The following is a 22,707-nucleotide window of genomic DNA, read 5'->3' on the forward strand; positions in this document are numbered from 1 at the left end:
CGGACTGTTGTTTATTTTATGTGTATGATATTCTCTGTCTTTTTATTACCTGCCTGTCTGCATTAATACAACTAAACCAGTGTCAAGCGTTTTAAAATCTTTATATACAAAACAACATTTTTGCTGATGTCTTAAAAACATCTTTGTCATGGCTATGAATATGCCAGCAGCTCCCCTTGTTTCTTTTTCCTTTCCCCCTGTCTGCCTGTCTGTCTCTCTGAGTGTGTGTGCTCTGTGTTCATGCTTTACCCTCTGTTATTAAGAGACATGCCACACACACACATAGGCCTGAAACGAACACACACTCAAACAGGACCCATGGACATGTATTACTGCAGAGATGTCAGAGTGACAGGGCTGCTTACAGGAAGTGCTACAGTACTCGGGAAGTGACCAGGCACCTCTCCATCAACCGGGACAATTTCCATACTTTGATCCATAGCAGGAATTGAACCGCTGTGTGTGTGCGTGCATGTTTGACTTTTTGTGTGTGTGGAGCTCCTGCTGTGCTGCGCTTCTTCAATGCTGAGACACAATGTGAATTCACAGACTGGGAAATTAACTTTACACCATCACAGAATCAACATGAATGTACTGACGTCTGAGCTTAGTTACTTAGTTTTACTTTTGCGTAAACACAGTGCTTCTATCTGCCACGCTCACACCCCTACCCTGCCCTGGTAAGCCATCCTCCCCTTCCCTCTTCAACCCTCCAGAATTCATTCATCCATCTCCCCTTCTCCGCAATAAATCGGTCAAACTAGTCTTTTTCTGTTGTGCTCATCTTTCTTATGGGGTCCCCCAGAGGTCTATTTTGGGTCCCCTCTTATTCACTGTTTACATGCAAATCCACTCTGTATATATTCCTTATTGTCTTCAATATTTCTTGTACTTATTGCTTTATATGTTTACATTCCTATTTTTATGTATATCTTGATTGCACATTACTATATTTCTACTGCTGTGTTGTGTAACCACCGAATTTACATCTCCTGTTCTCTGCCCCACAGCCTGAGACAGACAAAAGCAGGAACCGAAGTTTGGTTCCTCCTCCACATTTTAATGCATTTCAGCAAAAAGCTGGAGAGAGAATCTGTGTGAAGAAGTGGGGGGGATTGTTTCTCTTCTTGTATTTAAGAGTCTTGATAACCTCTTTTCACTTTTGCACTTCTTGTTTTGAGGATTTTTATTCGACTTCACATTGCACTGGTTGTCCTCTCTGCCATTAGCCTCATTAATGTCATTGTCCAGAAGGCATGTAGTCATTACTCAATTTGCTCTTTTCATTGTCTTGACCGGGTCTCTCTGGAGATTGATTGAACCCCATGTCTGAATTAATGTCAAATCATTTGTACTGATTGTCCTGAGACACCTTCACCACTTGTTGTCGTCACTGTTTCACATCCAGATGGTGTTTAGTCGTTACACTCTTTGCTCTTTCAAAACGAACAATCCAAAAAATGATGGGGCACAAGACGTTATAAACATTTATAGACATACATTCTGACACTTTTTTTGTAAGAAATGTAAAAAAAAAAAGTTTAATAGTTTGAACATTATTACATTCTTGGTACATGGTTGTTGTAAACATGAGGCGGACAGTTGTTGTTCAGGTTTTCAGTGGTTAGTTTGTGGTAACACAACAAAAGTGTTTCTGTGCTTTGTTTACCTTCTTTCTTCTTAAATATCAACCAGAACATGTGGTCAGCTGGGTTTAATAAGTGATAATTGTTTTTAAGAATTTTGTTCTTCCAGGTGTGACGGTCACTGCCTTATCAGGATGTAACTAATTGATTCTGTCCCCCCTAGTTCTAGTAGAGGTGGATGGTCCAATCGAGGGCACCTGGGTCTGTGTCTGGCAGGGCATAAAAGCCCCACCCCAGGGTAGATTCTCCCTCTCTCTCTCTCTCTCTCTGGTCTAAACTTTGACTTATTCGTTTGTGCTATGGTTGTGGCTGGTTGTAAATAAATCATTGTTTCCTCAACTTGGGCTGTTCTGTTTCGTATTTGTCATGGCCATGGAGCCAGGTTATGACACAGGTTAGTTTTACTGATCGTACTTTACATCTGTCAGGACACCCCGCCACTGACATTTTCCAAAGTTGTTATTCAATCAGTGCATGCCTGAAGATCGCACTGGTTGCACAATATTAACATCATCAACCCCCCCCCCCCCCCCCCCCCCCCCCCCATCCCCCCTTCACTCGCTCTCAGTGAATTCTTCTGAATATGCATTCACATAACAGCTCACACCGAATTTATGCGGTGGCTTTCATCGAAATATCCAGATAAAGTTTAAAGTCTAGATGAAAAGAAGCTTTAGGTGAGGGGTCGAAAGGTTGATTTTCCACTCCTTTAAAGCCTTTATGATCGCCACGTCTATTACATTCATATCATGAAGAGGGCGATGATAGCCATCTCACACACGGTCATTATTAAAATATTTAGAAAAATAAGATCTTTTTCAAGTATTTCTGTGTGAATTTTAAGTTTTTTTTATTTACAGACCAGACCAATGGTTCTTTTTTTCCCTTGGTCTCCCGCTTGTTTGTATCTAAGAAAAGGGCGCCCCCCCCCCCCCCCCCCCCCCCCCAGGATGCAATGAAAAGAAAGTGAGTTGCTATAAAAAATGAAAATCAACTGAACTAATTTCATTAATAAAATCCCATCAGATTGGGTCTGGATAAACCTCAGAGTAGACAAAGCCTCACCCTGAGATCTACTCCAGGGGGACTCAGACCCCAGGTGGAACATCTCCTCACACCTCCTCACACCCCTATCTGACCTTCATCTACAAAACCCAGAACAGGAGGGTTGATACCGCCATGGTCCGAGTCAACCGACTTCATTGAAGCCATCCTCATCAGCGAGTCGTCGACCTCCGGCTTTCTCTCCACGTAGCGGTGCAAGGTGCTGTAGTAGTGGTCTTTGTTGCTGAACTTGTACAGGGAGGAGATCTTCTCCCAGTCCTTATTGGAGGGGGTTTGGATGTCTTCAGGCGGCGTGCGGTTGAAGAAGCTCTTCAGGTTCCTCTCAGCGAGCTCCTTGGCGTGTTTGGCCGAGAAAGAATCGATCATGCAACTCTCCTCCTGAGCGTACATCCTCCAGAACTTGAGCTGCAGGTAGCTGATGGGGGAGGCGCAGCGAGCCATGCAGCCGAGCAGCAGGTTGGACAACATGATGGAGGCGATAAGAAGCCAACCCATAATCTGTGGACAACAGAAACACACAGAAGAGGGTTTTCATCGGTTTAAACACTCGATATTTAAAATGCCGCTTATTTTCAACCATTAATTAGCAGCAGATCAAAATGTTTTATTCAGGTTTGTATGATAACTGTGTCAGTGCTGAGGATGTCCTGTGCAAGCAGCAAAACCCAAAGTTAACACTGAAGAACCAAAAACTGCAGTTCATTGAGTGTCCACTAGAGGCTGTCTCCAGAAGTGAGTCACTCCCCATAGAGCCCCATGTTAAAATGTTCAACTCTACAGCAGGAATAAACATGTTTTCAGCCTCGTACAAAAAAACAGTTTTGGTCCTAGAACTTTCTCTTTTACACGTCCACTGTACCGGTGAGTTTTTATACAACTCACCTGTTGAAAGTAGGCGTATATGGGTGTATGGACTCTTTGATTGACAGGTGGGGGCTGCTAGCAGTCTGCTAGGTGTCACTTCAGCTTATTCAAATAAAAAAGATGTTCTTCAGAAATGTTTTCTTCCAGCTAACAAACACTGATGCTCCGTATCAGTCGGGTCATACTCAAAGAAGAAGACCTTGAATTTCCAGTCCAGATGCATTTTAGGTAAAATTATTTCTAGTTGAAGCAAACATGGTTTCATGTTGTCTCTGGCTGGGTCTCAATTGGGGGCTTGTATCCCTTTAAAGGGCACATTTGAAGACCAATTCAGTCACATTGGCACGGTGAAGGCTGTCCCATTTCAGAGGACGACAAACACGACCTTCTTTTCCTGCCCAACGAGCGAGCCATCCAGTGCATCCTTTGTGCCCTAAGATTTGTTGCGCACCACTTCAAACAGACTCTGAAGCAGCCGAGTCAGACACTTTTAAACGTGAGTATCTAGTTTCAACTCAAAGAGGACTTGAATCTTCACGTTACCTTCAGAATGATTTGTTAATGTCAGTTCTGTTATGTACAGATTGTGAATAAGCAATTTCTTAATAATTCATAGTGGAGAAATGAAAGGTCAGATCAGGGGTTCCCAAAGTGTTTTAGCACGTGACCCCTCAAAATAAGGGTGTCAGAGGGGACTCCCACTGTCCCTGGAGGTGGTTAAGGCATACAACTTTGCACACAGCCACACATACACACACACAAGCAGGCCTATCAAACCGTGGTAACACGAAAAGAAAATAACAGCAAAAAAAAAATGATGCTATATAGGCTACATGTTTATTGTAAGAAAGGCTTGAAGCAGAATACAAAAGTCCATGTTTAGACTTTTAGTACTGAGAGGACATATAAGCTTAATAAATAAACACACAGGTGTGTTCATCTTTATGAGTAAAGATCAGACACCTAAACTTACATTTGAAGTATTTTTACACATTCATATCATTTTTCATTTCACTTAGTGACATGGTTTTATTTTTAAAGTACACTATTTTTGTATCTATTTCTAAAATCACTTTCACTGATGTGTAAACTTGTTCGTTTTTACTGTGGTGAATATCACAGGACTTACAGGAGTTATTCAACTATACTTCATCTTCCTTTTTTTAAATTGTGCAATAACCCTGAATAGACTTCATTGAGTTCTTTTATTGATTCAGGTCTCACTTGGCACTTGCCTCCGTTTTATTTTGGGGGATGATTCACAACTTCGGGTATCTATTTTACAATAAATCATTGTCTTGCTGTGATCAGGTGTACTTGTTGTAAGAGGGAAGTTTCGGTGTATTTAGGGAGCACTGACCTGAGACTGAGCCCTGAGGGTGAGCAGCACATCATCCTTGTCCGCGTCCGGGACCCCGCTGATCGCCCTCCCGCAGGGGAACCTGAACAGCTCCTTCTGACACTGCTCCGCGGACGGTTTCCCTGCGCACAGGCGCGCTTTGGAGGCGTTCACCCCGGTCATCGCGCACTCAAAGTAGTTCCCGTTCAGCAGAGCCACGGCGATCCAGGAGGACGGGGCCACCAGCGCGGTGGTGCTGATCTGGAACAGGATGGTCCCGGTCGCGAACAGCTTCCTCCAGCCGCACGACCGCTCCTTGCGCCGGCAGCACAGACCCGTCAGCAGCTTCCACGTCTTCTTACTGATGATGTACCCGAGCAGCAGCAGGGCCAGCGCGGGCACCAGCAGGAACACGATCCCGTACACAAAGTTCAGCTCCTGGCTGCAGGGACACTTGAACACCACCGAGGAGAAGATCTGCTCCCCCCCGGCCGTGAGCAGAGCCACCATCCCGATCCCGAGGTTGGTCTGCTGGTTTGCGATGTTCAGAACAGTCTTAAACTTGTCCATCACCGCGCTTATTGTCTCACTGTTTTTAACGGTCTCACTTTCACTTCCACTATGATAGACTTTGACTTTGTTGACTCGTCATCGATCATACACTCACCTCAATTCACTTCAAATAATAAGGCAAGTTTATTTATGTCGCACATTTCAACAACAAGGCAATTCAAAGTGCTTCACACAGGACATCAAACGCATCATGACAGAGGAAAGAAAAGAAACATTAAAATAGAACATTTAAAAAAAAACAAAAATCACTGGAATTATTAAATCTGAACATATGTTCAAATAAAAACAATTCAAATGAAATTAATTGAAATAAATAAAGTAAAACTGTAAAAAGAGTTAAAAGTTACAGTGCAGTGAGTTAAAATTTATAAAATAAATGAAATTGAATCAAATTTAAGAAATAATATTAATATTTGACTAATTGGTGGTGTTGTGATAATAGCCTAATAGTAGGCCTAATGAAATTTAACTGAAATAAAATAATTCAAATAAACATTCACTTACAGATAAAAGTTTATCTTACTTTCGTAACCTTGACCTGTGTGTTGTTTTATGTGCCGAAAAATAGAAAAACAAGCCTAAAAAAAGCACTAACAATTATCTCATATTATGAATCCACACATTTTGAAAGTGAAAGTAAGCTAAAAGTTTCTTCCTGTAACTTGTCATAAACAGGGTGATTACATTTGTGATTCAGTAACGTGTAGCTACAACTGTAGGATATAAATATGAGATTGTCACTGCACAGAGTTAATATTAAACCGTTACAGGCGGGCTTGTATGGACTTCTGGACCTCGAGTCTCTGCTTTATAATTTCCCTATAACCTCATAAAAAGTGCAACACAATAAGATGCTTCAGTAACGGGAAGCAGAATATCTTATACCCCTATATCAGTGGGTTTCAAATGGTCTAGTTGAAGGATGAACCATCATCTCCTGTGACATTTTGCAACCCAAATTTCAGCTATATAGGCTATTTTTTAACCAATCAGATTTATTTTATGAAAAGAAGTTTGTCGTTTAGACCTCAGATGGCACATAACATGAGACAGAACAAAACAAACACGTTTATTTTTAAAAGTTTAAAGATATATTTTGACCCAATTATTTTCCAGACACACCTTGGCGACCTTAAAATGGTCCTGACCCACCAGTTGAGAACCTCTGATCTATATCTAAGATCTTAAATAGAATGGAATAGAATATAATAGATGTTTATTGCCATTTGCACAGGTACAGGACAGTACAGGTACATTGGAATTCTTGTGCGTTTCTCCCTGAGTCAGCTTCTACAAAAAAAGTTAAAATTATATATAAAATAGAATAGCATTGTAAGAAAAAAAGAGTTGAAAAGTACAAAAAAAGTAAAAGTAAAAATAAATAAGTTGTAGTAACAGCTAAGTGATTTAAAATAAACTGTACAGAAGCTATATACTGTATTAAAGCAAAGATATATTCCAAAAAAAATAACAAGGGGAACACTGTACAATGAGATGAAAATATAAATAAGTTCTAAATATAAATAATAAATAATAAATAATAAATAATAAATAATGAATAATAAATAATAATAATAAATAATAAATAAATATTTATAAATAAGTAAATAATAAATATAAATAAGTAAATAATTAATAATAAATAAATAATAATAATAAATAAATAAATATAAATAAGTAAATAATATGATTCGTCTTTTATTATTTGGAACCTAAAAAAAAAATACACGTATGAATTATCCACACAACATTGAAATTGGAAATGTGGAATAAACCTGATGCTCCGTTTAACCATAGACTGTACCGCTGTACTGTTACCACGTAGGCTACATTTTGTGCGTTACTTATTCTAACCAGCTGGGGGCGGTGTGGCGCTTTAACTCGTTGGTTGCACTCAGTTACGATCCAGCGAAGAAGAATCTGTTTAGAGCGGACCAGACAGATTTCTGCTAGCTATCTTCTGTGTGAAACACAGAGATTACACGCTCAGTATCATTTTTAAAGTTTCTTCCGCAGAAAAATTAGTACTTTAATCCACTCAAATACTGAACAGAATCCCCGAGATTCCCCGCTGTCCTTGAAAAGGCTCCAGAAATGGCAGAAAACACAGGTGAGTGTGTCGGCTAACGCTAGTTGAGTTAGCAGTGGTCAAACTGAAGCTAGCGTTGACTCCTTGATGAGAAGCACTTTGTTATGCAGACTATCAGATTAATTACAGGTGTCTGTTCTTTGAAGAGAACCCTCCTTTGCTTCAGTCAGAGGAGCGGGAGCTGGTTCTCTGCTCTGTAGCTTCACTAACATCCCGACAGAGTCTGCGTTAGCATAGCCGGGCTGCATGTTGTCTGAGGACACGCTTCATTCACAAATGACGCATTTATTGGAAAACTAAACACAAATTACGCGATCATAACTTAAGACTGGTGCTGTTAACTTCTTCATCCTGCTTTTAAAATAACCCGTGATACATTTAAAACGTGTTATTCCCCGCGATTCTGCGTGGAAAACGTTAACAAACATCAACAGTTTAATATGTTTTTATAGATTTGAGATGTTTCAGTGGATTTCTTCTTCTGCAGGTTTAAAGGTTTTAAACTATCATGTGTTTTTTTTGAATGAGTTTCAACTGTCAGCTACCTGAAACACTGAGGTTACCACTGCATCAAAAACACATGCGTGCAGCCAACCAGCCAATCAGGAGGCAGGACGCAGGGACGCGACCATCAGAGCGTTTTGATGGTTTTATTATAGTCTGAGAAATAATCACAATTATTATGTATTAATTTGGAATTAATGTGGACCTTCTTATAAAATATTAATGTGTAATTTATTGCACATTCCTCCTGAAACATAAATAACACCGTGGTGAAATAATAAACAGTAATATATTGTGATATTGATTTAAAATGACTTTTGATGATATATAACCTTCTGCAATTTGAACAATAAAAAAATATCAAGCCAGAAGAATTGCTTAAATGTGCACTATGGAGTTTTGGTAGAGAAATGTGAAAGTTGGAGAAGTGTACAGATTCTGTGTTTTGTCAAAGTCAACTTTATTGTCAATTTCAAAATATGTCAGACATACAGTGGAATCGAAATTGCGTTTGTCGCCGTCCCGCGGTGCAATACAACCAAAATAAGGTAACATAAGATAAAATAAGATAAATAATATTTACAGTAATAAATTCTAAATTGTGCAAAATGTACAAAACAAAATGGTAAATACAATGTAAAGAAAAAGTAAACTTGTGCAGTAAACTGAGTGTACTTTTGAATAGATAGCTTCAGAGTTATTAGTCCAGAGGTTAGTTATTAGTTATTATGTTCATAACTCTATACACAAACTGTCCTCAGAGGAACATGTGGTCCCTGTAACACTGTTTGAAGATAAAATGCACGTGGGGAGTTACGGTGATGGGCCCGCAACAGTGAAACCGTAGTTCTCCTGGTAGCTTTTTAGCTCCAAACAGTGTCCCAGGGACCCGTTTTTTTTTTTTTGGGTCTGGGTTACCACTGCATCAAAAACACATGCATGCAGCCAATCAGGAGGCAGGACGCAGGGACGCAACCATCAGAGCGTTTTGATGGTTTTATTATAGTCTGAGAAATAAAATGATCACAAAATATTAATAATATTAATGTGTAATTTATTGCTGCCTCCTGAAACATAAATAACACCGTGGTGAAATAATACAGGGCAAAATAATAAATTATTGTGATATTGATTTAAAATTACGGTATCTTTTCTTTTGATGATATATAACCTTTTGCAATTTGAACAGTAAAAAAATATCAAGCCAGAAGAATTGCTTAAAAGTGCACTATGGAGTTTTGGTAGGGAAATGTGAAAGTTGGAAAAGTGTACAGATTCTGTGGTTTATGTTCATAACTCTATACACAAACGTTTACATTATTCTATATTTTGTATATTCAAATATTTTATTTTTTTAAATTTACATTATATTCTATTTTACTGTATATATGTGTATTAGCAATTTGAGTGTTATCGCATGGCCTTGCGGAGCAGTCTTTACATTTCACTGCACATCTGTATGAGCATGTGGCAAATAAAAATCTTGAATCTCGAAAAACTGTCCTCAGAGGAAAATGTAGTCCCTGTAACCCTATTTGAAGATAAAATGCACGTGAGAAGTTATGGTGAAACCGTAACTCTCCTGGTAGCTTTTTAGCTCGAGTGTCCCAGGGACCCATTTTTATCTTTGAATAAAATTTATGTATTTAGTTCAGAAAATAAAGCATAGAAATGTTTCACTTCTCCAACTTTAAAATGTCACTTCCAAATCGACACAGTGCACCTTTTAAATTGTTTAATATTTCAATAAAGAAATGAAGTGCTGTAAGTTAACAAATATAAAAGTGTGCCTGTTATAACTCAGTTTCTGTGCCGAACTGCTGCAATGTTTTGCACAATACTTGTGTCTGCAACATGTCCGTCCTGAAGCCAGATAAATCCTGAAAGTAATTCTTGTAACTACTAAATTGGCACCAATGTTGAGAGAGTAGCTGAAAGCTTGAGCTTCATCTGACAGCATGCAAATGTTGTGAAGCATGACCACTACCTGTGTCTCCTTCCAGCAGGTCAAATGTACACATGCTGAGTGAGAAATATTTTCTTCTTTAAACACTATAATTCATTTTTTATTGCGTTTATTTTAGACTCCTGCGATGTGTGATGTGCAGATTTATTTTTTCCAGGAGGTTTTTGCAGACCGTGGGTCAGTTGTTTTGAATAGCTGACTTATAATAATAGACTTTATTTGGCGTGAACATCACACATACATTGGACGAACCAGATGCATTGTTTAAGTGTTTTAGCAAGCATGCTAGTTCTCAACACCTGTCCACAGGAGGCTTTAGAAAGGAAAACAATTAAGATAGGGAGAAAAGCGATAAACAGAGAAAACAATAATGGGAGAATAAATAAATAGAACCGTAGAGCAAAGGCAGCATGATCAAACAATAAACCAGTCAGAAGCTATTCATGTGAGCACTGTTGTTTTGATTCACTGGTTTATTCTTTGTTTACAAAGCCTTGCTGTCTCTCTGTAATATCAAACTAATGTCACACTGCCTTGGCACATTAAGCTGGTGTCACTTTGATTTTGCACCAAAAAAAACGCGCCTGCCCCTTTTTTCAGTGTAAGAACAGAAACACCTGATGTAGCGTGGCCTTTACACTTAATTAACCGTGATGTTTTAAACCGTGGTTAATAGTGTAACTCGTTATCTGCTGCAGTCATTGACAGGAGTCGGTGTCTAAAGCTTCAAAAAACGTTTGCAGCAGGTTCACTTTTTAAGGCCAAACTAGCGTTGTCACAGTACCAGAAGTTTCTCAGTATTTTCCTGTATTGATGTTTGTTTTAATACCACTGCAACATAAATAGTCCTGGGCAACCAACATTGTACATTTTGTTTCCCATTATAAATAATTGCAAAACAAACCTCTTTACACTGTCTGAATGTGCTGAAGTATGCTCTCAATTTCTGATGGATTAATTAATCCTTAAATGCCCACGCATTTAATGAAATAGATGTGTGTTTTTTTTAAAGCATCAGTACTATTCAAAACTTATCAATCGTCGATATGATAGATTGTATGGCTTTCAAACACTTGGTATCAAAGTTTTGCACATTTTTACAGCCTCAGTCCAAACATCAGAACAGGAAGATCTGTGACTCTTTCTTGAGGAGGGATTATCAACAGGCTGTTTGAGTCTCTGACAGACTTCTGATTGCACAGCGGTCTCTACAGTTTAAAGAGAGTTGTTCCAAAACCCAGTGACCAGTCAGCTGCAGGTTGTCTCACTAAATATGGAACTTCAGATCTGATTGGATCAAAGTGACTGGAGGGAAACAGTTACTCAAAAAATCAAATATCTCTGAACAGAACGGTTGATCCTGTCAGCTGAGACGAGTCTACAGTGGGAGCCTGACACCTAAAGTTCACAGATCTGACCTTGGTGTCTGGTTCCAGATTCAGATGTTAGTAGGGCTGCAACCAACTTTGTATTTTTATTTTACAGTAAATCAGTAAGAACTTGGTCTACACGTTGTCAGAAAGTTTTTTTGAAAACTGTCATGACAATTTGAAGCCAAATTGACGTCTTTATCGAAAAGCTTCTTTTAGGCCAAACAACATTTTAGATCCCAAAGACTCGTCGGTTAATCTAACCATGACAAAGAAAAGCAGTGACTCTTCAAATGTGTGCAGAATAAACCAGCAAGTGTTTGAAATATGTGCTTTGAAATGAAAACAATTGACGGATTATTAAAACTATTGGTGATTGTTTTTCTTTTATTTGACTAGTTGATTCACGGCCGAAGATGTCCTCTCTTTTTCATTCAAAATCAGAACAAAATGAGTCGAAGCACGACAGCTCATCATCTCCGGGCGTGACGGATCAGGAGAAAGAAGTGGCAGCGAGCGCCTACGACTCGTTCTCGGTAAATCCTCTCCTGACAAACTGGAAAAAATATCAGTCTGTTTCTCTGCTTCTGAATCGTCCCTCTTCATCTTCTTGTGATTTGTTGCACGTTCTCAGTGTGCTCATGTTTCCCTCTCTCAGGCGGGGAAGTACGAAGAGTCTCTGAAACAGCTGGAAGCCCTGCAGGAGCTGAACAAAGAGGACTACAAGATCGCCCTGAACAGAGCCGTGGTGGAGTTCTATAAGAGCGGTCAGACCACCACAGGGACTCTGAAACAGACTCTGCTGGCCATGAAGAACCAGGTACCTGCTGCTCTTATTATTCATGTACAGTTTGTTTTAAATCAGAGCTCTGCACCCCTCCATGATGATGTCATCACTAACTGATCGTCCCTCAGGTTCACACGTCGGCAGAGGACGTGGACGGGCTGGACGACGTGGAGAACAGTCTGCTGTACTACAACCAGGCCATCATCCACTTTCACATGAGACAGTACTCTGAGGCCATCTCCATAGGGGAGAGGCTCTACCAGTTCCTGGAACCATTTGGTATGTCCCACTTCTTAGTTCAGACTTGTTCTCTAGAAAATGTTTTGAACATTTCAAACATGACACTTTCACACTTTGAGTTTTGGCGCACAGTCATCATGTTATTTGTCCCAGCAGAGAAGTTTGCTCAGGCGGTGTGCTTCCTGCTCGTGGATCTGTACCTGCTCACCTTCCAGCCGGAGAAAGCGCTCCACCTGCTGGCAGTGCTCGACAAACTGTCCGTACAGGGGAGCAGCAAGAACGGCAAAGGAGAGGTACAAACGCTACCCTTCACTTTTACCTCGTTTTTTATTTTCACACAGCAGACTTAAAAGCACTCCGTGTACCGTTTTACTAAGCCCAGTTTGTGTCTGCAGAACAATTCAAACAAAGATGGAGCCAATCAGAAAGCAGAGTTCACAGCCATGATCGAGGCAGCCAAATCAAAGATGCATCAGGTGAGTTTTTAAAAAAAACCTTCCTCTGTTTGTCTCCCCTGTAACTGTCTGACTGACTGCTGTCTCCTCTGCAGTACAAAGTGAGAGCCTACATTCAGATGAAATCCTCCAAAGCCTGCAAGAGGGAGATCAAATCAGTCATGAACACAGCAGGGAATGTAAGTATTACTGTTAATAATTCAACAAGGCTGTCAAACACTATTCATTCACATGGTGTCACTAAAAAGCAACAGGAGCCGTTTTCACACATGCACTCCTGAAAATGTCTAAAAAAATGTCAGGCAGTCTGCCCCTGAAATCTTCCTGGTTGCTTGTTCACACATGAACCGCACAGTGGGAGACAGCGTGCAAGTGTTGGACAAGTAACCCAAGTCAGAGAAGGTCAACATATCAACAATATCAAAAAAGAGCAGAGAAGAATGTACTTGTGAACCAAAAAAAAAGAGAAAGCTGTCTCATAACGTGCACGGATATTGTACCTGACGTGTGCAAACAGCCTAAGGTCATGCACTGGTTGCAGATGCAAAACGTCATCACCCCCTTTAGCTCCCTTGTGGTGAACTTTCCTGAACATTTCCTGCTGCATTTTCACCTGAGATCACCCTGACTTTACGCTGGAAAATGTACAAAACGTAGGCATGAAAAATAAAATTAAAGTCGGAGTGAAAAATCCAGCTGTTCATGCTCACACATGATGCTCACCCCGACAAATCTTGAGTAGTTTGCAGTATTTTTTATGCAAGGGAAATTATTATTTCAGACTTAAAGAGGTCATATTGTGCCCTTTTTGGGGTTCATATATTTAATCTATGTACCTACTGAAGTATGTTCACAATAGATAAAGTTATAAAAAAGTGTCTGTTTTCATGTACTGCCGCTCCACGCACCGGCTCGCTTCTGACTCTCTCTCTAAGGCTCTGAAGTGCCCACGTTCAGAGTCCCCACATGTGCCAAGTCTGATCTGATTGGTCGGCCTGTCGGCTCTGCCGTAATTGGTCAGTCGCTCAGCCACTCTGGCTCCGAGGGGAGCGAAAAACATTAGCACCTTAGCACTACTGTGCTACTGCAGGCTACGGCATATCGTGGGCGTGCTACAGAAGTTAATGGGCGTGCAACATGAGCTGCAGGGCTTGCCACAACGAGCCAACGGGCTTAGATCAGTGATATCACACTGAAAAGACGTCACACTGACAATTTTTTATCGAGGGGGGCTAGAACCGAGCGTTACATGCAGCTAATGCTACAGCTAACAGGAGGACGTAGGAGAAGCCGCGTTTACACAGACTTTAAATTTTCGCACATAGATGTGACTAAACATGCACAGGACACTTGGAAAACACACTGAAGAGCATATAAAATCAGAAAAAGCAGAATATGGGACCTTTAAGGAGCACACATGATTGGTTTGTAGATGTTACAGGTCATTAATGCATCCCTGACTCACAAAACTCTTCAGAACTTATTTTCTTCTGATTTCCTGAAGTTGCATCAGAAATGGTCTATCCAAACTCCATTCTCAAAGCAGCCGTTCAGCCTGTGTATTGTAAATAAATCACAGTGCAATCTGTTCATAGCAGGCAGATTTCCTCTGAGAGCTGTGGTTAAGTTGAGGTTTTGGTTTCATCAGTGTGTGTCCTGTCCCGGTTCTCTCTCTCTCTCTCTCTGACCCGTGTCTCCTTCTCCTCCAGTCTGCCCCCTCGCTCTTCCTCAAGAGTAACTTTGAGTACCTGAGAGGAAATTACCGTAAAGCAGTGAAGCTGCTGAACAGCTCCAACATCGCAGAGCATCCAGGACCCATAAAGACAGGTGAGGATACCGATGTTTCCTCCTGTTGATGAGTCATTGCTTTGTTTAATGAAGCTGCAAAATGTACCTGAGATCATAAAGTCACAGAAATAATGTTCATATAATGTCTCTTTCAGGTGAATGTGTTCGATGTATGTTCTGGAACAATCTGGGCTGCATTCACTTTGCGATGGGGAAACACAACCTGGGCATTTTCTACTTCAAGAAGGCGCTGCAAGAGAACGACCACACCTGTGCACAGCTGGGAGACGGAGGCAACGGGCAATGTAGGTCACAGCAACCTGCTGCTGCTTTGTCTGCAGCCTCAGCATGAGCGGATCACTCGTCTTCACAAGCTCTGAGGTCATGTGATGTAATAGTAACCACTCCCCTCTTCTTCTTCTTCTGCTTTTCATGAACAGCCAAGAAGTTCACAGGTATCCCAATGTGTGCGCTGCTAGCTAACAAACGCTACGAGCTGCTGTATAACTGCGGCATCCAGTTGCTGCACATCGGCCGGCCTCTAGCAGCGTTCGAGTGTCTGATGGAGGCCGTGCAGGTTTATCACTCCAATCCTCGACTGTGGCTGCGGCTCGCAGAGTGCTGCATCTCTGCCAACAAGGGGGTAAGACTTAAAACCTCATTTTTTTTAAACAGTTTCCTTTTTCTGTTTGTTTTAATAATTTTTTTCTGGGACAAGAAATATGACAACGGTTAGCCTTTTGTGTGTGTTCGTTTTACCATCCATTGTATGATGGTGCAGAACCCCCTGACCTTTCCTCTTGTCCTCTTTTGTGTTTCAGGGCTCCGAGCAGGAGAGTAAAGGGTTACCGTGCAAAAAAGGAATCGTTCAGTCCATCGTCGGGCAGGGCTACCATCGCAAGATCGTCCTGGCATCCCAAACGACTCAGAACACCATCTACAGGTCTGAGTCCATCCTGCTGCTACACTAATCATTCATACTGAACCTTTTCTTGTCCAGCAGAGGGCAGCAGATATGAAATGTTTTGAAAATAGAGAAAGGAATTCTTTATTTTTAATTTGTACTGGTGGGGTATAAATTTGCCTAGCTTAACACATCAGCAGTTACATCTCAAAACATTTCTGTATGTATTTCACTTTTTCAGAGAATATCTCTTTTTACTTGAAGATCCAGAGAAGAAAAAAGATGCTTTGTACCAGATTTAGCTAACTAGCTAACTTCCATCCGTTGTCTCTGGGCAGAAGATGTCAACAGTAAAATAGAGATCAACCGGTCATTCAAACTGTCTCTCTGCAAGACGATTTCCATTGAGTTCAGCAAAGTCCACAACGTGAAGTTTCTGTGCAGCTTCGTCGGTTTATCTTGCACCATCTGTTTTCACCATGTGGCGTTTACAATCCAGCAAGCTATCGGTACAGTAGTTCAGCTCTCGGCCTACAGTAACATTGGTAGTTGTGAAGTAGGGACCAACAGCCTGAAACCAATTTGCTGAAAATGATGACACCCTCCTCTGATGGTCAGAATTATTTTCTATCAAACCAGCACTGCGTGAGGTTTTAACTGTATGCCACTTAAATGCTTGGTTATGACCTGTTGAGGTAGAAAAGCTGACAAAAGTGGCGTCCCCAGCCTGGTCTGTGTCCGGGAAGTAATCCGCGTCAGGTCACATGGGTGATGGTGGTGGCTCCACATGTGGTTCATGTCTCCACATTATACTGGTATACTAGTAGCATTCATTGGTATATAAGATGCAGCCCTCTTTCTCTTTTTGAAATAAAGGTATTAAAAGTAATTCATGTGTTATTGACCTGTGTGTGTGTGTGTTTGTGTGTGTGTGTGTGTGTTCACAGTGAGGGTCAGTCAGCAGCCATCCCCGTAGCCAGTATGGAGTTTGCAGCGATCTGTCTGAGGAACGCTCTGCTGCTGCTGCCCGAACATCAGACGCAGGACGCCAAGACAGAGAACGGCTCCAAGAACTCCAGCCAATCAGGGAGCACGGAGAGCGGCAGTGAGAACAGCGACGCCTGCAGGTAAGACACACACACACACACAAAAGAATACACACAATATGAATGTTGAGTAAGTCCCAGTGTGTGTTTACTTTATATATTATTTAATGTGTGTGTGTTACAGTGGAAAAGGTCAAGAGACAGACAAGTTTCTGTCTGCAGCTCCGTCGTCTCCTCTCAGGAAACAGGAGGTCGAGAACCTACGGTAAGGACACGCCTCCTCACTCTTTTATTTAAACACACCTGTACACTCCAGAGTCCCCGTGAGCTAATCAGTGATGTCACCGTCTGACACGCAGGTGCTCCATCCTGGCCTGTAGCACCTACGTCGCGTTAGCGCTCGGAGACAACCTGATGGCTCTGAACCACGCCGAGAAGCTGCTCCATCAGACGAAGGTGTCCGGGTCTCTGAAGTGAGTCGTGGATTTTGCTGCCGCTCACCTGAACACGCCCCCCCCCTCCTTGTTCTGTATGTGTCACACTCACCGCTCTGCTCTCTGTGTTCAGGTTCCTGGGTCACCTGTACGCCGCTGAAGCCCTCATCTCATTGGACAGGATCTCTGATGCCATCTCCCACCTGAACCCAGAAAACGTCAGCGATGTGTCGATGGGGGTCCTGGCCAGCGAGCAGGACCAAGGTCTGCACGATTCACACGTCTCTATTAGTGATTGGCATTTTCAGTCATTTAAATATTCATTACTGTAACTCATGAATGATCAATCGCAAATTTTCCTGCAAAAAAAACCCTCAAATTCAGCTGCGCTATCCTCGAGCTTCCAGTCTTGTAGCTGTTGTTCTCAGTGGTGATCGCTTGAATTCCGACTTGACAAATGCCTTTAGCTCGTGAAAGCCTTCTCCTTCACAAAAACTTAATGGGAGAAAATCTCAAGTCACCATGTTTGTTGCTAGCAGGCCAATCTTCTCTGCTCTGGGATTATCATATTGACGTATGCTAACAGGATTAGCAAAATCCTGTTGTCAGTCTCCTCCGCTTTCTCCTTGTGCTTTAAGTGCATGTGGTTAAGCACCAAACTCGTATTTCTATAGTATGCTAACTTAATGCCACATATCTGAAGTTTCACGTTGTATTAATTGTTTTGTCTAAGTTCCTATGGACATCACTTTCCCTCACATGTACAGCTAACTTAGTTGAACTATTGTAGCCTAGAACAACGTGTGTGCAGCTGCGAGAGCTTTTACCTTTTTAACGAGAAGTCAAGTAATCCTACCCATCCCCAGTCTCTACAAAGTCAGGCTGCTAGTCCTGTTCCATTAATGATTGTATGTTCTTTTTTTCTGCAGGGTCGGACAAAGGAGACGAGGCCGTCGAGTCCCGTGAGTCCAGTTCTCACCTTAATGCTTAAAACCATTAATATTCATAGTTACAAGAACGAACAGGAGATCAAAATACCCTGATGCATCTCAGTCAAAACATGACAAAAAGTTAAAAGAAGGAAAACTCAGAAGAAGAATCAGAATCAGATGAATTTTAATACATTCAGAAACACAGGGGCCTGACATTAAAATCTGTAAGAGAAATAAAAAGAAATGAAACCAGATTCTGCTGTTGTAGAATAGAAAATAAATCCAAAATGTTATATGAATGAACAACATGACAACAATATGTTATTGGAATGAAAGACCTGTGCAGGATTGTGAAAGTTCACAGCTTTAGTTTAAATAATATTTAGAAAGTGAGAGAGGAAAGTGTAAATTTGACTTGAGAGTTTTTTGTGTAGGACGACTTTATGTACTAAGACAATTGATAACCGCTAACAGCAGCATGCTAAAACAGGATAATGGATATAAATTGCCGTAATAATCTCCCTAATGTTTATGTGTGTGTGTGTGCAGCAGGGAAGCAGACCCCTCTGTGTTACCCCAGCAGTGTGACGTCAGCCCGGGCCATGATGCTCTTCAACCTGGGCAGCGCCTACTGTCTGAGGAGCGAGTATGAAAAGGCCCGCAAGTGCCTACATCAGGTAACCATGGAAACGGCTAACCACGACTACATGTGAACCAGTGCAACAAGCTAGCCTGTCTTGTCTATAGCTGGGCCCATATAACGTGTGCAGTTGTAGCTTTTTGCTCTCATTGTAGATAGATTACCATCGGGGGGGGGGGGAAAGGTGCATGCAAGTGTTGTGCGATTTGTGCAGGCAGTGGATGCTTTAAAGGGGACATGTTATGAAAAATCCACCTTGACAGTGTTTTTGAACATTTATTTTGATAACCTGAGTGTCTACTGATCCACAACATGTGAAGTAAACCCATCCAGTCCTTTGTTTGTGGTCTGCATAAGTCTTACAACACAGAGAAAAATGCTCCGTTTCAAATTTAATCCCCTCCCCTCCCCTGGTATCGCCACCCAATGGACTCCACCCCCTTCCTAGAACGCCATTTGTATTCTCGCTACAGAGGAGTGATGTCTACTGGGAAAAACTCAGGGGGCGGGGCTCATTACATTTAAAGAGACACACACACCAAAACGGAGCGTTCTGAGAGAGCTGGTTTATACAGGGTCACAAACCTCCTCTGGTGCTTGATTCATGTTATATTTTGACCAAAGCACAGCACAGATGTTTCATTTAGACCACAGGGGGACTGTTTGAAAAGGTTGAGGAGGGGGATGATATGTCCTCTTTAAAAAAAAAAACTTTGTTTGACAATCAGCCTCAGTTCTTTCTCAACCTTTGTAAAAAGATTTCTCTGTGTAGTTTGAATCTTCACCTTGTTGTTTATCTCGTCTCCATCAGGCTGCATCGATGGTGAACACTAAAGAGATTCCACCTGAAGCCATCCTGCTGGGAGTCTACCTAGAGCTACAGAACGGTCAGAAACAGTATAATATAAGTTATTATCACTGAATTTTGATGCTGTTATTTCCCTTTGTAATCGACCCTCGGCTGGGGTCAAGCTGGACGCTTTGCAGTCTATGTGGGACGGCAAATACTGTTCCACTACAGGGAGCTTTATGTATGTGAGTGTAACCCTCCTCCTTTTCTGTATCCCCTCCCCCCCCTCAGGAAACACCCAGCTGGCTCTGCAGATCATAAAGAGGAACCAACTGCTGCCCTCAGCGGTTCAAAGGGTCTCTCCAGACTCCAGGAAGAAACCGGTGCAGCCACTTCAGACCGTCCAGCCCATCCAGCTGCCCTCCTCCTTCACACAGGTGCAACGCAAATAAACCTCTAAAACCGCCCCCCCCTCTGACCCCCCTGCCCCCCTCTCCCTCACACACACACACCTGCCCCCCCAGGAGTGATATTTATGAAGCTGCTTCCCTCAGAGTCGGCAGTCGTATGAAATGCTGATTGGCCGCTGACTGACGAGCCGCGGCGGCGTCATGGACTGAGAGCCGCTGACTTTTTATTTCCTCTGACTTGAGGTGTGACGTCTGTATGAAAATAAATTTTATTTACTGTATGAAACACGTTGACTCTTGACTGTGTGTTTGACACAAGAAGCAATCTGAAGACCTCCCCCTCTGGACTCTGGGAAAAACTGAGGAGCCGTTTATTTTTCTTTTTACATTTCATACACTAAAAGTTTATCCATTCATCGGCTGACTGTACATAAAGATGGACGACCTGTCTCCACCTTCTCCCTGTTGCACAAAGATGAAGCCAAAATACCCCAAACGGGTGCTGAGTCACAGTGTTGATGTCCCGTCCCTTCCTGCAACCAAAACAAACGTTTTAACTTCCTGATAAAATGTCAAAAGATCCCTCAGGTGGGTTCAGTGCAGAGCAGAACAGAGTCTCCTGATGGTGTGAAGCGGACACTCTCCCAGAACTTTCACCAGAGACAGGAATTCCCGTGGTAATTTTACACATTCACTCGCGACAGGGCAGGTTAATACGATGTGGTATAAAACTATTTAAAACACAAACACACAAAGACATAAAGTTCAGAACTGTCCAAACGGAGTGTTTTATTTTGAAAAGACTACACATCTGATGGAAGTTGGCCGTCACACTTTACTAAAGTTAAGTTCCTCTTGTGTTAGTGTTTGTTACGTTTGGAAAAAAAATGTAGTCTGTGTATTCAAATTTTATTTTGTTTATGACTCATCTGTCGGTGAGGAGGAGGAGGAGGGGCTTATGACCCTATACTACAGCCAGTCAGTGGGTGGAGCTCCAAATGTTTTGGCTTCACTTAAAGGGAGACGTTGTGTTGTTTATCTTCTTATACAGTCTGTGGCTTCATCATAAAAATCATCTTTGCATCCCTGACAATATGACAAGATTATTTTCTTTTATCAGTTTTGATTACAATTTAAATTAAATTACTGATATGGGAAATCATTGCTTTGTCCTCTTTGATTGAAATGTTCCAACAGGAAGTTATTGAGACTCACTCTCTCACACATGTTAAGAGATGTGATCGTAATCAGTCTGAAATAAAATGTTTTAATTTTGAGGAGGAGAGTTCTAATACCGACAAATCTCCATCTCCTCACATGTAACACTGTACTGACCCGGTACTGAGGTACAGCAGCTCTGCGTCGATTCACACATAGACAAGTTTGAATGTGATTCCTAATTCATGACGGAGTTTACGATCGACTCACATTTGAGATGTTTCACCAGCTGCAGAAGTTACAATTTAAATATCACACCTAGCGTGTACTAGGTGTGAAATCCTCCATAGAAATATCATTGTTTGGAGAGGTGGGAAACCTCGGAGGATGAGGGGCGGCAGAGGGTTTCAGCGGCTGTTGAGCGTCAACACTGTCTTCTCTGTGATAGATGAAACCCCTTAAATATGAATGATGACTTTTGTCTTTGCTTCTGCTTTCGTTTTCTTCAAGCAGAGATAATTTCATCCGTCCAATAATAGAGAATCGTCACATTACCTTGTGGTGTAGTTGAAGATTTCACCACTAGATGTCACTGTTATTATACAGTAGCTGTAGATTAAGGGTGTATGCTTTATTTATCATGATTCCTCGTCATATTTAACAATATTTTATTGCTGTTTGTGGATTAGTGTACATAAACAGAAGTTATTTTCAGCTGTTCAAAGATGATTAGTCAAGAGAGGAAAACACTGGAACAAACACTGCGTTCACTGATTGGTCAAACGTCATTTCTGCAACATAAATTTGGACTCTTACTCGTTTGGATGAACCTCACATCTCAGTCAATGACACAACGTAAGTAACAAAACACACTACGTCACAGCGCATGGTTGAGTGTGAACTGCACACCGTAACCAACGACAACGTATACAGAGCTGCTGCAACAGGGACGATGACGTGTCTCAAACTTGTGCAGAGAAGAAAACCATCATCACAGGTTAGTCCACATCCTGGATCACTCAGGCCAGTCCTGGTGCTGGATCAAACATGTAACATTATTCAGAGTCTTTGTGGGTGTGCTTTGATTGTCTCCACACAGTTCAGATTACAATCATCTCAGTTATATTCACATGAATGTTTAATATAACTACAGTAGGCTACAGGGCCGGCTCCAGCCATTTTGGTGCCTTCTGTGGCGCCCCTCCAGCATGTGGCGCTCTAGGCGACCTCCTACATGGCCTAAGCCAAGAGCCGGCCCTGCTACAGTATAAATAGTTGATAAGTCAAGGTCAACATCGTGCTTCAAACAAAGTGCTTGTCGGATCATTAACGGTCTGAAACGCAATTCTTATCTCTACATCTGACATTTCTATAACGCTCTGTAACAATCTGAAGTCCCGCCCACCTCACACAGTGATTGGTCAGCTGTGTGCAGGTCAGACAATGGGGGTCCTCAAGTGCTCATGTTTCAGTCTTACTGAGAGAACATCTGAGTGAACCGAACAGTGTGAACGTCTTCCAGGAGAGGAAGAGAACAGGTGCTGGCTTCACAGCCGACTGCTCATTAAAGTTATTTAATTTATTTTCATCAACGAGTTGCCAACGAGCAGCTAAGTGCAAATTTTAGGACCGTGAGGCTGTGTTAAAAAGACTTGCATCATCTTCTACATGAAGTGTTCAGCAGAAGCTTGTTGACGGGTTTAACAC

General features: G+C 41.7%; 2 protein-coding genes across 4 annotated transcripts; one reads left to right on the top strand and one right to left on the bottom strand.

Annotated features, from left to right (window-relative positions):
• Positions 1 to 2,592: 2,592 nt before the first annotated feature.
• Positions 2,593 to 5,528, bottom strand: calhm6 (calcium homeostasis modulator family member 6). Its single transcript, XM_061049606.1, has 2 exons — positions 4,936 to 5,528; positions 2,593 to 3,209 (listed from the first exon to the last, which is right to left on the bottom strand). The coding sequence occupies exons 1-2, from the start codon at positions 5,482 to 5,484 to the stop codon at positions 2,769 to 2,771; spliced, it is 990 nt and encodes a 329-aa protein (XP_060905589.1). The 5' UTR covers positions 5,485 to 5,528; the 3' UTR covers positions 2,593 to 2,768.
• Positions 5,529 to 7,441: 1,913 nt separating this feature from the next.
• Positions 7,442 to 21,004, top strand: cnot10 (CCR4-NOT transcription complex, subunit 10). 3 transcript variants are annotated; one of them, XM_061049590.1, is made up of 19 exons: positions 7,442 to 7,597; positions 11,816 to 11,952; positions 12,075 to 12,236; positions 12,332 to 12,482; positions 12,600 to 12,736; positions 12,839 to 12,919; positions 12,994 to 13,077; positions 14,608 to 14,725; positions 14,842 to 14,991; positions 15,127 to 15,329; positions 15,508 to 15,629; positions 16,538 to 16,717; positions 16,821 to 16,901; positions 16,996 to 17,109; positions 17,204 to 17,334; positions 18,000 to 18,032; positions 18,552 to 18,679; positions 19,454 to 19,529; positions 19,724 to 21,004. In XM_061049590.1, the coding sequence occupies exons 1-19, from the start codon at positions 7,582 to 7,584 to the stop codon at positions 19,882 to 19,884; spliced, it is 2,265 nt and encodes a 754-aa protein (XP_060905573.1). In that variant the 5' UTR covers positions 7,442 to 7,581; the 3' UTR covers positions 19,885 to 21,004. The 3 variants fall into 3 exon arrangements, with proteins under 3 accessions (XP_060905573.1, XP_060905574.1, XP_060905575.1); XM_061049591.1 differs by having other exon boundaries at positions 18,555 to 18,679; XM_061049592.1 differs by having other exon boundaries at positions 11,861 to 11,952.
• The last annotated feature ends 1,703 nt before the right edge of the window (positions 21,005 to 22,707 follow it).

Source organism: Labrus mixtus, chromosome 11 (genome assembly GCF_963584025.1).
Source record: "Labrus mixtus chromosome 11, fLabMix1.1, whole genome shotgun sequence".
Classification (NCBI taxonomy): domain Eukaryota; kingdom Metazoa; phylum Chordata; class Actinopteri; order Labriformes; family Labridae; genus Labrus; species Labrus mixtus.

Excerpts from the sequence above, each read along its gene's own strand:
- calhm6 (XM_061049606.1), bottom strand. The coding sequence starts at position 5,484 with ATGGACAAGTTTAAGACTGTTCTGAACATCGCAAACCAGCAGACCAAC. Across the intron at positions 3,210-4,935 it reads CCCTCAGGGCTCAGTCTCAG|ATTATGGGTTGGCTTCTTAT; the intron begins GTCAGTGCTCCC and ends TGTTGTCCACAG.
- cnot10 (XM_061049590.1), top strand. Across the intron at positions 14,992-15,126 it reads AGACGGAGGCAACGGGCAAT|CCAAGAAGTTCACAGGTATC; the intron begins GTAGGTCACAGC and ends TTTCATGAACAG. Across the intron at positions 15,630-16,537 it reads ACTCAGAACACCATCTACAG|TGAGGGTCAGTCAGCAGCCA; the intron begins GTCTGAGTCCAT and ends GTGTGTTCACAG.